The sequence below is a fragment of the Artibeus jamaicensis genome, unplaced genomic scaffold (assembly GCF_021234435.1).
Source record: "Artibeus jamaicensis isolate MK-2021 breed Jamaican fruit bat unplaced genomic scaffold, CSHL_Jam_final contig_76, whole genome shotgun sequence".
Lineage (NCBI taxonomy): Eukaryota > Metazoa > Chordata > Mammalia > Chiroptera > Phyllostomidae > Artibeus > Artibeus jamaicensis.
This window is the reverse complement of record NW_026521954.1, coordinates 25,166,487-25,181,902: the sequence shown is the minus strand read 5'-3', so window position 1 is coordinate 25,181,902 and position 15,416 is coordinate 25,166,487. Positions and strand designations below refer to the sequence as shown.

Below are 15,416 nucleotides of genomic sequence, written 5' to 3'. Positions count from 1 at the left end.
ACAGACAACAAGAGAAAAAAATTAAAGAGACAGACAAGAGCAAAACTAAGGAAACTTCTTCGAAAGGCCTTGGCCTCTGGTGGGCCCTCAGGAAGTGGACACGAACAAATGATAAAATAAAGAGAAAATAAAGAGAAAAAGCACAATAATAATTCATTGAAGATTCTTAAGATCAAATCGTACACCATCTATAACCCAATTCTCACTTTAACCCAATACATAAAAAGTGCTTTCACGCGCCAGGGAACAGTGCAGGAAGGGTGCGTCCTCTCCCACCTTGACCATGATCAGCGCACTTGACTTCTTAGGCATGTTTGCCGGTCTAATGACCCCGAAACACCTGTTTTCTGGCTGAGTGGCATCACCTCCGCTTTCCGAGGGAAAACGTGCCTGGTGGCCACGCGAGGGCTGTCAGTGTGTCTCCCCTCCTCTGGTGCGTGGGGCAGGACTGCCCGGAAACCGCCTGTCCCTTGTCGATGATATGTAGGGAGAGCGCTTGTCCTTTGACAGGGACAGAGGACAGAGGCGTACTGGCGTGGGTGCGAGGCGTCTGAAGGCTGCGGGAAGTTACTTTCTCTGTTGCTCACAGCGTGTAGAACAAAGCACAAGTGCCACCTGCTGCAAAAACAGCACTCCTCTCCGTTCGCGCTGCCGGGACCAGCCCTTTCCCTGCGCCCAGCACCACAACGTGGCTCCCGACTGAAGCTGTGCTAGAGCTCGGCACGGGCAGCACACATCCAAAGGCCCTGATAAAGTTGGATTGCAAACAAAGGACCTTCAAAGTTCACGGACACACAGTCAGTCCCGGGGGCAGTCTGACGACACACCCCAAACACCTGAAATGTGCACACGCATTTGCGGTCCAAGGACCCCACTTCTGGGAACTGACCCCAGAGAAACCACCACCGAGGTGAGCAGAGCTGCAGCTGCAGCGACGGCGGCCCTGCAGAAAGGCCCTGAAGGTCAGGGAGGAGGGCTGGGTTAAACAGGTTGTGGTGCATCCAGCTGGCCAGATGCTATGACCATGACAGAGACTATAAACATATTTGCTGACATGGAAAGCTATCCACAATATGTATAAGCAAAGGAGATCACACAACAATCTAATCTCACATCTGGTACACACGCACGCACACACGCATGCACGCACCCTTACTGGCACTTAAAGGTCCAGGAAAACTGTACGAAGAGGGTACTAAGAAGCTTTCGTGCTGAGTAGGAGACCTAATTCTGGTATTTAAGCCATACGCCTTTAATAGTCAAAAGTTTGGGTTTTGTTTTTGTTTTTCACTCCTGACCTGAGGATATGTTTACTGATTTTAGAGAGAGAGGAAGGGGGGTGGAGAGAGAGAGGGAGACACTGATGTGAGTGACAAACATCGGTCGGTTGCCTCCCACACACGCTCCAACTGAGCATCGAACCCACAGCCCAAACATGTGCCCTGACTGGTGATCGAACCCACAACTTTTTGGTATATAGGAAAATGCTTCAACCAACTGAGCCATCCGGCCAGAGCTTGTTTGTTTTTTAATGAAAATCTCAGACGTCAGGAACAGAGAAAGGAGAAGAGCTCCTGGAGGGCATCAACAAGCACAGGTGCCTGTCCGCTACAAGCCTGCGCCCACTCACGGACCATGTGCCCACACACGGACTGCCCACTCACCCACGCTGGCGCCCCCCGCGGCACCAGGGCTGGTAAGAATGAGCACCAGCGGCCCGCTGACCAGAGGCCCACAGCCGGGTGTGCAGCGGAGACCTGCACCGGACAGCTTGGCGTGGTCCCTACTGTTGCGGAGGTCTGTTCGGGGGAAGCACTTGGCAAGCACACGGGCGCTGTTTTCTTCCGGCCCAGCTGGCAAGTAAAGGCTAGGCTTCCTCCGAAGGAAGGGCCACTGAATTGAGTCCCACGGGGAGTACAGAAGTCAGGGTTCAGGGAGGGCTACCAGGCAGAAGCGATGAGCTGAAGCCACCGGTAGTTAACTTTTTCTGTACGGGCAAAGCTGTAAATACTTTACAGATCAAGAGGATAAATCAAGAGTATAACAGTGGGACGGAATTCCGGCCAAGATGGAGGCATAGGTAGACACACTGTGCCTCATCCCATGATCAAAAGGAGGACGACAAATTTAAAAACACAAAACAACCAGAACTTCCAGAAACTCTAACTGTATGGAAGTCCAACAACCAAGGAGTTAAAGAAGAAACATGCATCCAGACCAGCAGGAGGGGCAGAGATGGGCAGACTAGACTTGCAGCAAGGTGGTAGCTGGCAGAGTAGGCGGTCCCACATTTGTGTGCAGATAAACTGGGAGGAACAACTGGGGAGCGAGACAGACCACACGACCCAGGGTTCCAAGTGCAGAAATAAAGCCTCAAAACCTCTTTGACTAAAAACACCTGTGAGGCTGCAGAGACAGGAGAGACTTCCAGCCTCACAGGAGAGTTCGTTGGAGAGACCCACAGGGTCCTAGAATGCACACAAACCCACCTGGGAATCGGCACCAGAAGGGCCCAACTGGCTTGTGGGAAGCAGGGGAAGTGACTGAAAGCCAGCTCAGAGCTGAACAAGTGGCACTGTTCCTTCTCAGACCCCCCTCCCCACAGCACCACAACACAGCCACATGGGTTGCCCTGCCCTGGTGAACACCTAGGGCTCCGCCCCTTACTACATAATAGGCACGCTGAGACAAAAAAAAAAAAAAAAGGCCCAAATGGAAGAACAGATCAAAGCTCCAGAAAAAATAGAGCTAAGCAACAAAGAGACAGCCAACCTATCAGATACAGAGTTCAAAACACTGGTAATCAGGATGCTCACAGAACTGGTTGAGTATGGTCGCAAAACAGAGGAAAAAGTGAAGGCTATGCAAAGTGAAATAAAGAAAAATATACGGGGAACCAACAGTGACAGGAAGGAAACTGGGACTCAAATCAACAATTTGGACCAGAAGGAAGAAATAAACATTCAAGCAGAACAGAATGAAGAAACAAGAATTCAAAAATATCAGGAGAGGCTTAGGAACCTCCAGGACAACTTTAAGCGTTCAAACATCTGAATCACAGGGGTGCCAGAAGAAAAAGAGGAAGAGTAAAAAATGGAAAACTTAATTTGAACAAATAAGGAAGGAGAACTTCCCCAATCTGGCAAAGGAAATAGACTTCCAGGAAGTCCAAGAAGCTCAGAGTGTCCCAGAGAAGTTGGGCCCAAGGAGGAACACACCAAGGCACATCATAATTACATTACCCAAGATTAAAATAGGAAAACTGTAATAGCATAATCAATAAAAAAATACTTTTAAAAAATCAAGGGTATAATGCAGGTACTTTAACCAAATAAATAAATAAAAGTTTGCAATGATTTATTGATGTGATTAAAAATAGAATTCAGTACAATTTTTGTAACACAGGTCTACTAAGGAGAAGAAAAAAATTCCTTTTGGGGCGATCTAACATTTGCTTAATCAGGACTCAAAGTTAGGGTCCTCTCTCATCAAAACCAACTAAAATGTTCATCTGTTCGTGCTCCTTTTTCAAATAATAGCTTTACTAACATGTAACTCACATACTATAAAATTCACCCTTTTAACATGTACCACTCAGGAGGGTTAGAATAATTCACAGGGTTATGCAGTATCACCACTACCCAATTTAACACATTCCCATGTCCCCAAAAGGAACCCTGCACCCACCGGAAGTCATCGCCAGTCCCTCCTCTGCTGCCTCTGTGGACTTGCCCACTGCGGACACTGCAGAGAAATGGACTGTACAGTAAACGTTCTGTGTTGTCCGGCGTCTTTCATTGAGTGTGATGTCCTGAAGGCTCACCCTTCGTGTTGTGGCCTGGGTGAGCACTTCACTCTCCTTTACGACTAAGTGACAGTCCTTTGCGGGGATGCACCTGGTTTTGCTTACCCATCCATCCTTGATGGACATTTGTGCTGTTTCCTCCTCTTAGCTATTATGAATGCTGCTGCTGTAAATACTCATACACAGGGTTTTATAAGGACATGATTGCCAATTCTCTTGTTACCACACCTAGTAGAATGCTGGGTCACAAGGCAACTCCATGCTTAGCCTTTTGAGGAACTGCCAGGCTACTTCTCAAAGCAGCTACACCATGTCACAATCCCACCAGCAAGGTGTGAAGGTTCCCCCTTCTCCACATGCTCGCCAGCATTTGTCGCTGCCTGCTCTCTACATCCCGCCATCCAGGTGGCTGTGAAGTGCTCCCTCACCGAGGTTGACATCCCCAAGGACTGAGGACAGGGGCACCCTGCTATGTATGCCTTCTCGGCCATTTGGAAATGTGTCCATTCAAACCGCTTACCCGTGTTTAAAGTACCCATCCTTAATACACATCTCTTATCAGCTATATGATTTGCAAATATTCTCTGTAGGGGTTGTCTTTGCACTTTCTTGATGATATCCTCTGAAGCACAAAAGTTTTTCATTGTGATCAAGTCTGATTTGTTGATGTGTCTTCTTTGGCGGCTTGCGCTCTGGGGTCATATCTAGGAAACCATTGCCTGATCCAAGTCACGAAGACTTACTCCTTCGTTTTCTTCTAGGCTTTACAGTTTTCGCTCGACGCTTAGGTCTATAATCCACTTGGGTTAATTCCGCTTCCTGTGCGGCAGGAAGGCGCGGTCCGACTTCCTTCTTCTGCATGCGGCTACCCTGTGGTCCCAGCGCCTTGTGTTGGCAAGACTGTCCTTTCCCGACCATAAATAAAAGGGCTTCATTTCTAGACCCTCAGCACTACAATGTCTTGATTATTGGAGCTTTGTAGTAAGTTTGGAAATTGGGAAGTGTGAGTCCTCTAACTCTGCTCTTCAAGATTTTTTAAAGCTGTTCTGGACCCCTTCCATGTGTGAACTGTAGGATCGGCCTGCCAGTTTCTGCAACAAAGGCCGCCGAGACTGACAGACTGTGTTGGATCTGCGGCTCCGGGGGGAGAGGGTCAGCGTCTTAACTAAACCTTCTTATCCTGAACATGGGATGTTTCTCCACTTGTTAGGTCTTCTTTGATTTCTTTTAATGACATTTTATAATTTTAGTGTGCAACTCTTAAACTTCTTTTGTTCAATTTATTCCCATGTATTTTCATTCTTTTCAACACTATTGTAAATGGAAATTTCTTAATTTCATTCCTTAGGATTGCCTATATATAAGAATATGTCATATATCAACAGATACTTTTAGTTGGTCCTTTCCAATCTGGCTATCTCTTTTTTTCTTACCTAACTGCTCTGATAATGCTGATTTACAATAAGATTTTACTGATTGTATTTCATCTTTGAAAAGATCTTCAAACAAAGCTACTGCCAAATACTGCCATTAACCCCCAGGCATGAGTTTAACTGAACACATTAATTCTTAAAAAGCAGTTATAAAGTTCTGTTGGCGTTTTCTCTTGATTCTGCCTCCTGGTCTGTCTTCTACTGCAGACTCACCGCCCCCAGGGAAGTTAGCAGCAAGCGTCTTCACTGGGAAGTCAGCCAGACCCAGGCCTGCCTCTGCCCCGCACCTGGTGGGAAGAGGCCACCGCACTGGCAGCGTGGGCACAAGACCCGCACAGCCACTGCGGGTCTGTGTGGTCATGTCCTATGTGAATGTATTATGACTTATTAACCAATAGCACTGAACTAGTAATCAGCTCTCAAACGAACACAGTACTTTTAAAAAGCTTCAAGGTGTTTCTGTTTTACTGTTTTCAGTCTCTCGTGCTAGACTAGTTCAAGGCCACACAGACATAAACATAAAACGTTAACTCAGTAAGCTCAGTAGGACCGAGTGCGACTTTTCAAAGCCGTAATCTCACAGACGAGCGCAGCCGTGAGTACGGGAAGAAGACGCAGCACAACCGCTCGGCCGCGGCCTCCCCGTCGCGGCCACAGGGAACACGAGGCCACAGTCTGCCTCACTGCCCCTTGCTGTCTTCTACCAGAAAGGGAACTGGGAGCTGGAGGGAGAGAGAGAACACAACATTCCCAACTGCAGCTGCCACCAGCGCCATCTGCTGCTCACAGCTCGCACCCACCCCTGCCTCCCACACCTTCCGTCACGAGTGTCCTGAAGAACTGAACCGTGGTGGGTTTGCACGGGGCTGGTGCCACTCCATCTCCGTGCCCTCACTGGCTTAACACCAATCAGCGCGTGTCCCTGCTCTGACCCCGACTGGCTCAGAGAGAGGCGTGTGACCAGTGAAAAAAGTGAGGGAAAGGGGGGGTTTGCTGGGCATGTGGGGGACACGTCCCCCAGACAGAGTGTGACAGAGAAACACATGGGGCTCTACGTCACTCGCCCTCTGCCGGCGGGCGGCTGGAGGGCTGGGGGCTGAGCTGATGGGGGCGGAGGGAGAGGCAGGGAACAAGCCCTCCTCACTGTGAGGCTTCCACTGGAACAGCAGGGGCCTGAGCACGTTTAGTTACACAAGACCCCCCCAAAATTAAGCAGTTTGGGGCTGCTTGTAAATGAAAGATAGAGCCAGAATTTGAGGAGAGCCCTGGCTGGTGTAGCTCAGTGGATTGAGCCCAGGCCAGTTCCCAGTAGGGGATGCACCAGAAGCAACCATACATTGATATCTCTCTTCTTCCCTTCCCTTCTAAAGATTAAAAAAAAAAAAAAAAAAAATCTGAGGAGAGAGGTCTCATAGTAATGAATCCAACCCCCCTTCGCTCCAAAGGACGGCGACATGCCTCCGAAACAAGGAGTGGCCCCGATGAGACGCACAATTTCAGGGTAACCCGTCCTTTTCCCTGCCCGGCCTCCCCGCCTCCCCGCCTCCGGTGGCCCAGCCAGCGCAGCCCCACCACTTGCGCGCGCACGCACGCACGCACGCACGCACGCACGCACGCACGCACGCACGCGGGTCTGTGCCGCAGGCCCCCGGCAGGCCCGGCCGTCAGGTTCTCCTACTGGCTCTGGCCCCTGCTGGCCTCCCGCCCTCAGGCCCTTCCCGACCCTGCGCCTTCGTCCCGCTCTTCCTCTGCCCCCTTCCCGCGGCTCCAGTGCAATCAACCCCCCGCTGCTCCCGCGGCCCCTCACCACGCACAGAGCCCGGCTCTGCACAGCCAGAGGGTCTGACAAACCCCTACGCCGGCGGCTGTCTCTTGGGGACCACCCCTCGTCACCCGTGTTCCTGGTGCCTGCCACCACATCTGGCACAGTCACGGACGTTCACGTGGCGAGTGAAAAAGCAAAAATGTGCGTTGAATATAATCTTTATATTCAAAATGTTTCTCTATTTCATAAGATTTTACCAAAAAAGTCACATTTTATATGGTGTCTTGGGGAGTCTGTGCACATGAATTTGTGCAGCCCATCATCGGCACTAATTCCCACTCAGAATTTATTCTCATATCCCTTATGTGCAAAGTTAACCGAATTCATTTCTGCGGAGCAACCCATGAAACGTGGCATGTGCAGTGAGGCACCAGAGGAACCCCGGAGGGGCCCGTTTTCGCGGTTGTGACTGTTAAGAGACCACACTACTCTAAAAGGAAAAGCCGCAGACGCCAGCTCGTCCAAGCAGTGAAACACTAAACTAACAGGGGCTCCGTAACAAGTGGCTGGGAGCGGAGACGCACACGGGCGCTCAGTTTCACCCAGCAGTCAGTGCTGGGATGATTCCTATTCAACCTGTGGGCAAACACAGATAATGTAACACTTCGGCTACATTGCCGGAGCTAAGAGATACAATTTAAAGGAAACTGCAACAAAGTAGTCATCAAAACAGTGTGGTAATGGCACAAAGACAGACACCCGGGCCCTGGAATAGAACAGAAAGCCCAGAAACCGGCCCATGCACTGGGGAAAGGACAGGTTTCCAGTACACGGTGCTGGGGCAGCTGAATCCCTGTGTGCAAAGGAAGAAAGCTGGACCTCTACTTCTGGCCACATACAAAAACTAACTCAAAATGACGCGAGGAGTTATGTGTTAGAGCTCAAATTATAAAACTCTTGGAAGAAACGCAGGGCAGAGCTTCACGACAATGGGCTTAGCCCTGACTTTTTTAACGTGACACCAATGAAGGCACAGGCAACAGAACAAAAAATAGCCGATCCGGGCAGGTCTGATTCCCAGTCGGGGCTCGGACAGGAGACGGCCAGTCGGTGTTGCTCTGCCTCTCCTTCTCCCCTAACACTGAACACAAATTTAAAATATATGTGTGCGTGTGTGTGTGTATGTATGTATATATATATGCATATATATATATATATATATATATATATGCTTATTTAGGATAAGTGGGCCTCGAAAGGAAAGGAAATACAGTTAAAGCAGAAATGCATTACAACTGGTAACTGAGTGAAGAGTCCTTTGTACTGTTGCCACTATTCTTTTGATGTTTGAAATTATTTCTCATGAAGTTTTTAACTTTTTAAAAAGATGAATGTATGATTTCTGCCCCTGAGAATCTGCTCTCTTGGGAAAGATAAGCACGTTCTAATAGCTACAAGGAAGAGGGCCACAGCAGAAACGTAATCAAGCGTGGAGACGATGTTGTTTTCACTGGGAACTGCCAGAACAGGACTCACAGAGAACGACGACCGGACCCTGGAAACTGCGTGAGAATTCAGTTCACACCTACACTTAAGAGGATACATAGTGGGCTCCTGACTCTCTGAGAGCGCACATACCAGAGTATGGGGATCCTGACCACGGGAGGGAGGGAGGGAGGGAGGGAGGGAGGGAGGGAGGAGGGAGGGAGGGTCTATAGAAACAAAATGCCTGGGACACTCGAGAAGGCCGCCACCCTCCAGCCTGTGGAGCACTCGCTGATGCCACGACAGTGCTCGCATCCCCACTCAGTCCGAGGGCCGAGAGGTCCTGGGGGTCGCTCGGCCTCAGCCGGGACCAGGGTCTCATCAGCCTTGCTTCCTGCCCAGTCATCCCGGACAGCCGAGACCAGAGTCACACAGTGTCTGCTTCCCAGAAATCAAGAGCTCTGAAGGTTTGTTTTACCTGAGACTGGGAACAACAATGGATTAAACATGGAAGGTAAGGCTAGCAGTTGAAGCAACAGACTTAAAACGGGCCAATTTCAAGTCCAGATGCAACTAATTCAAGAACTGAGGAGGGGGTAGAAGAGATGTAATAAAATGGACACCCAAAAGTGGAGTCGTCTGACCTCCCCGCTGAGGCCCAGGCCACCTTGAGTCTGACCCAGAGACCAGGAAGGTGGCCGCTGCCTGCCTACAGCGCCAGCGTGCAGGACCGGTAGCTGCAGACTGAATCACGGAAGGGAGCTGGCTGAGGCCCTCCCCTCTCCCTCCCCTATCAGAGCAGACATCCCCCTTGGCTCTACGCCCTCTCTTTCTGGACATCGGTGAGCACGGTCTCCCCTCTCAGTCGTGGACAAGTAACGGAGGTGCTGACTGCCCCTTGGTCCCCTCTTACTGAAACAAGCATCATTTCCTTTGACCTTGCCCATCAGCATGGGACTTGACACTCCTACCCTAGGCTGAGGTGAGGAGTGTTTTCGGGGTCTTTATTTTCCTATGGGTTCTCCCTGTGACTGCAGACATGTTCTCGCTCACTGATCTTTATCTGCCCTGTTTCCTAACAGCAGGGATCAAGCAGACCCCGGAGGGCGGTTGAGCAGAGCTGAGCACTGACCGCCGCCCTGACGCCAGGCCCCTGCTAACCAGAAACCTGGAGGGACTCACACACGTCTCAGCGAGACAGGTCTGACTGAGACCGCAGGCAGGCCCGGGTCTTGGGCTCGCTCCAGCGCCCTGTAGCACCGAGCACACAAACACTTTGTGTTCACATGTTTATTGGCATTGATTAAATATTTTAAGCTGATACTGTTAATATACAATTCTCTGGGTACATGACTTTTGAGTTAAGAGGAATAACTTTGTCTTTTCTGGAAATAAAAATTCTTCCATGTAGTTATACATCTAACATTTTACTTGCCCCTAAAGAAGTATATTTTACATTTACTGGAAAAATAATGGAAAATAATATAGTCTCAGTAAGGAAATCACCAATATAATATACTTCTAATTATTAGGTTATAAGTCAATCCCCTAAAAACCTCACTTGACCTAGTTCTTACCAGCCAAGGCGGCGAGCGACCTGGAAGTAGGGAAAATGCAGCATGTTCAGCTGAAAAGGACAAGAACCCCCAGTGATAAGAAAAGACTCTGCATGACGCTCTGTGACAAATGTCAAGCACCCAGGTGAAACCCTCTGTATTTTCAGGGCCTGGGGCTCTCTCTCCTGTGGCTAGAAGGGCAAAGCCAGCTCCTTCCGAAACTCTGTCCCTGCGTTCAGTGTGAGTAATGACGTTTACTGGGGTGTCCTGCCTCGCGGCGTCTCTGCGCCCCACTGGGAAAAGAGTTAGTCGTCTTTGCCCACACGCTGTCTTGGGCCAAATACTAACAAAAAATGATGAGCAAAAAAATGGGTGTAAGCAAATTTATGATTTTGTTTTGGGCCGCATTCATAGCCGTCCTGGGCCGCGGGTTGGACGCCCCTCTACCACAACAGCAACACTGCCCACAAGCACTCCGTTCTATGTGGCGTTTGTTTGCACGCAGTAGCCCCCGGAGCCCATGTGTTTGCTGGGGCGACCCCACTCCCCTCCCGGCCGGCCGCAATTTCTGTGGCTCCTGCTGGAGAGCGGCGCCCAGACTGAGGCCTCTCTCTAGCCCGGAGCCTTGGTGCAGCTGCCTTCTCCCTGCAAACTCGGCACTGAGTGGAGTCGGATAAAATGGTGCCGTGGCCAGCTTACCAGGCCATATATGGTGACTTACAGCAAAGCTGTGTTGCGAAGTCAAAGTTTGTCTTAGCAAACTTTTAAGTCTGCTGAGGTGTGGCACACACTGGGATCAATAAGCAGTTGAACGTCGTCCCTGCCACGTTAAACGGACTACTAAACCTTGGAGTGTTAAAACATATGACGACACAATGATCAAAGCATCTAGTCCTAAGATGTGATGGTCCGACCTTGCAGAGCAGTGCTACTCCAAGGCTGCGGTGGTCAGACTGTCAACAGTCTGTGACACCCCAGTCTGCGCCAGGACGTAACCAACACTGAGCAGGTCTCAGTGTGGAGAGCTCAGTGTGTGCTTTGGGACAGGGATTGTTACACCTCAATGACACGGTCAAGGTCTGGGGCCTGCAGCCCCAGCAGCCCTGGTCAGGAGCGCAGGAGCGCTCGTGGAAGAGAAACGCCAGCCTGCAAACCTGTCATGTGCTCTCACAGAACACGGGGGGTACACACCTGTTCCTGCAGGTCGTAGTCGTAGCTGTCATGCAGCAGGAGACTGAGGACGTAGCGAGTGTAAATCATGGCATCGATGCCACATTTCTCCAGCTCCTGTCCCAGCCAGGTCTGCACTGGGCCCAGCGCGTGGAGCAGAGACATTGCAGAGGCAGAGGCAGGGCCCGGGCAAGAGCTTGTGGGGCTCTCAGGTGGCAGACCGTCCACGACAATTGTGCAAAGAGGGCGCATGGATTTAGGTTGCTGGCATCCTCAAAACGCGAGGCATCTTCTGGGGTTGATGTTCTGTTGGTATCTGGAGGGGATTTTCACTCCAGTAAAAAGGAGAGAGGCCTGGCATCTAGGACAAGCTCTGAGTTCTGCTGGCGGTCAGCCGCCTAGAACAGAACTCCCCCCTTTGAGCATGACCGGTGGGTCAGCATCCCGGTGGCAGCGCGGCGGCGTGACTTTCTGCTTTAGCTTCACATGGAGGCCGAGTGTAAGCCTCCGGCAGAGCCTGTGAAAATATATACAGACATGAATTAAGTTACTGATCTTCTGAAAAAACCCAAATGAACTATTCTTCTTTAGTAAAATAACTTTAGCTACTTAAGTAAAACACAGATTTATTTTTTCTGTGATCTTTGATGTTTTAAGCTAAGTGACATTTTGAAGTTTTTAAAAGTTTAACATTTTGAAAGAGAGGGAAACACATGTTTTGAGAGCCGCACTACACTCACGTTTATTGCACCGTCTCAGGGGTGGAGCTGGTGAAACCTGCTTATCTGTGAAGCTGAGAGAGTTCACCTGGTGGCAAATCACTAACCATTTTTATGTGTAATGGAAAACAAGCAGCTGGATAGTAACTTCACTGAAATAGTGGTAAAAGAAAACAGCCCTTTACACGTAAGTTTTACCATAAATAATCAAATATTTTGTGGGCTAAAAACTTTGTGCTTGCTCACCGCTAATTTCACAGGAAATAAAGAGAAATGTGGGCGCACCCCTGAGCCTCGCCAGGCTGGGCCGCCACCCCCTCCGCCCTCCCCGCACACCTGCTCTGACTTTGGGACTGCTCGTGACAGACGCCGCTCTCCCCACTTAACAATTCCCCCCCTCAATTAACATTCTCAATATGTGAAACTAATCAAACAACAGCCTTATTAAATCATGGTATTCTTCGTGTTAGAGTTCTGATTAAAATTAATGCCACTAGAAAATGAAAGCTAACAAAGTGAGAGGTAAACCTTGTTGGCTCAGCTTTTCCATGAACTAGCAGACAATAAAAGCAATAGTAAAAGCACCAATCAGAAAGACAGACTTCTCCTCAAAGGTTTACGACTCATAGTTTCTTGCATTTCATCTCTAATTACAAAGTAAATTTTCCATCAAATATTTTTTAAAAGTTTAAATCTGCCATCAGACTTGGTTGCTAGATTAATTTATCACTAATGTATATTCTGCTACTTTCTAAAATCTTTTATTATACTTTCTTTTCTGAATTGTAAAAACTAGATAAATTAAAGGGTTCTCTATCATTCTCATCTGCTGAAATTTGCAGCTGACTCTCAAAATTAAAACCATAAATTCGTTAAAATGTTTGGACCTCAGGAAGCCACACAGACCATCCGCTAAAGAGCACTCAGTTCTGGGGCCGTCACTAGAAGGGGAAAAGCGGGTGCTCATTCAGTGAGGATCAGCCGAGACGAGGGGACCTGAAGCCAAGAGGGAGGGAACCTGGTGAGAGGCTGGAATGCAGCGGAGCTCACGGGCAAAGGCCCGAAGAAGAGAGCTACCCAGAGGGCAGGGCCAGAGCCTGCCAAGCGCATCCCCCCACGCTCAGGCCCCGGGGGGCAGCACGGCCAGGGATGATCCCACCAGCCAGCCTTGAAACCCACCAGCCTCAGGAGACACTGCGTGGAGTACAAAGGAGCACATGCCTCGGTAGTAGCGGATAAAGCCCTAAACTCTGTTCTGGTCCTGCCTAACAAATCTTAAAAGCAAGACTCCAAATGACCAAACTGTTCCCAACTAATTTCACCATAGGCACAGAACAAAGCTCAAAACATTTACGGCATCTCAGAAGATAAAATTAACAATGTATAGCATCCAATCAAAAATGAACTAGCATGTGCCCTGGCTGGTGTGGCTCAATGGATTGAGTGCCGGCCTGCAGAACAAAGGGTTGTAGGTTCGAGTCCCAGTCAGGTCACATGACTGGGTTGCAGGCCGGGTCCCCAGTAGGGGGCATATGAGAGGCAACCACATATTGATGCTTCTTTCCCTCTTGCCCTTCTCTAAAAATAAATAAATAAAATCTTAAACAAACCAAAAAAGAGCCTGCATGCAAAGAAGCAGAGACAAAGTGAGCAGAAAAGAAGAGAAAAATAAATTAATTAAAGCCCAGCCAGAATTGACACGGAAGTTACAATCGGCAAAGGCATCAGAGACAGCTTCTCCCTTATCACACTGGCTTGGGACTGAGGGGCTCCGTCCTCCTTACTTTGAAACCAGTGAAGTAGCAGACGGAGAAATAATGAAACCAAGGCTGGTTCTTTTAGACAGCACACTGGACAAACCTCCAGCCAGATGGGTCGGGAGGGAGAGAGGCACACACCGACATCGGAACGAGACGGCTGGGAGCACCACAGCCTGCACAGGTATAAAGGGAAAACAAGGGGGCATTAGAAAACCTTCACACCAATAAACTAAACAACTTAGATAAAATGGACCAATTCCCTGCACACACAAAACACCAAAGTGCACTCAAAAGGAAATAGACTGAACAGCCCTGTATCTATAAAAAGAAACTGAATTTACAGTTTAAAGCTATCCCACAAAGAAATTTCCAGGCAAAAATGGCTTCAAAGCTGAATTCTACCAAATAATGTATTTAAGGAAAACATAATGCCGATTCTATACAAATCCTCCCCAAAAATTCAAGAGGGGGGAGTATTTGCCAAATCTTGTTCTGAGGCCAGCATTATCCTGACATCAAAACCAGACAAAGATACTGCAAGAAAACTACAGACCAACAGTCCTCCAAAAAACACATGTAAAATTCCTAAACCAAATTTAGGTAATTGAACCCAACAATACACACCACACCCAGGGAGTTCAGGGTATTGGAAGAATTCTCAAACTGAGATCCACAAAACTGTCTTTGCCAGGGGATCCCTAAAACACTCATTTTACTGTAAACCAGCTTAGTGTAAGGCTTTTTTCATTATTTAAATGCACAAAAATTCACGCCGTAACAGACTCCGTTCACTGTAAAGACTGACAATAGAAATAATGCTTTGGGTCTTTTTATTGTGTTTACTTTAAAGCATGGGATCAATCCACCATAGGATTCTCTCTGTTGTCATTAAGAAATTTCACGCTTCTTTAGGAAGGATTCAAGAAGAAGGTGAGAAAAAAACTGGCAAACAAATGCAAAATAAAGCAAAGCACACTGAACTCCCAGGATCTCATCAAAATGCTGGTTACATATTCACTTGCTTTACCACCCTTAACAGAACTCCTCCTACACCTCGATCAATCACTGATCCCATATAATTCTTAAATAATCAGCCACACCCCCAGAGTTGCTAGCAACCACAATTTGTTTCCACCCTCGCCAGTGCAGACTGCAGAGGACTGAGGGAAAGAGAGCAAGGACCGGTAAGTCAGGCGGGTCCAGGCTCCTCCCTAGGGTCCCATGCCGGACCTCTGGGTGGGGACCTCTGGGTGGGCACTGACAACAGGGCCCGGGAGAGAAGCACCGCCGTCACCTGGAGCTGAAGCGTGCCCATCCTCCTTACCTTGAACCTCCCCCACTGTTAGCAGATGACCCAGGAACAGAAAACTGGGCCCCGACTGGTGTGGCTCAGGGGGCTGGGCGCCCCCACAAACTCAAGGGTCAAGGGTTCCATTCTGGTAGGGGCACACGCCTGGGTGGTGGGTGGGCCAGGTCTTCTTCAGTTGGGGGCACGTGAGAGGAAACCTATCAATGTTTCTGTCCCTTTATCCCTCCCCCCCAAAAAAACCCTAATAATAATAATAATAATAATAATAATAATAATAATATCTTTAAAAAGAAAGAGGAAGGAGGGGAAAGAGGGAGGGAGGAACGCTGGGTCATAACTAAGCTTCCTCTCAGTCACCAGTGAGCCTTTGATGGAGGGCCAAACATTTGACAGATGAGATTCTTTTTTCCTAGT

At 48.8% G+C, this 15,416-nt stretch overlaps 1 protein-coding gene across 4 annotated transcripts in view; it reads right to left on the bottom strand.

The window, feature by feature from the left end:
* Positions 1 to 15,416, bottom strand: part of KIAA0232 (KIAA0232 ortholog) — a 68,661-nt gene that overhangs the window by 30,405 nt on the left and 22,840 nt on the right. For 3 of the 4 annotated variants that reach the window (XM_037126878.2, XM_037126879.2, XM_053672313.1), the window contains exon 2: positions 11,236 to 11,731. In XM_037126878.2, coding sequence (XP_036982773.2) covers positions 11,236 to 11,466 — 231 coding nt within the window. In that variant the 5' untranslated portion in view covers positions 11,467 to 11,731. Of the gene's footprint in view, positions 1 to 11,235; positions 11,732 to 13,717; positions 13,867 to 15,416 lie in introns of all 4 variants that reach the window. The other variant, XM_053672312.1, reaches the window with a different exon arrangement.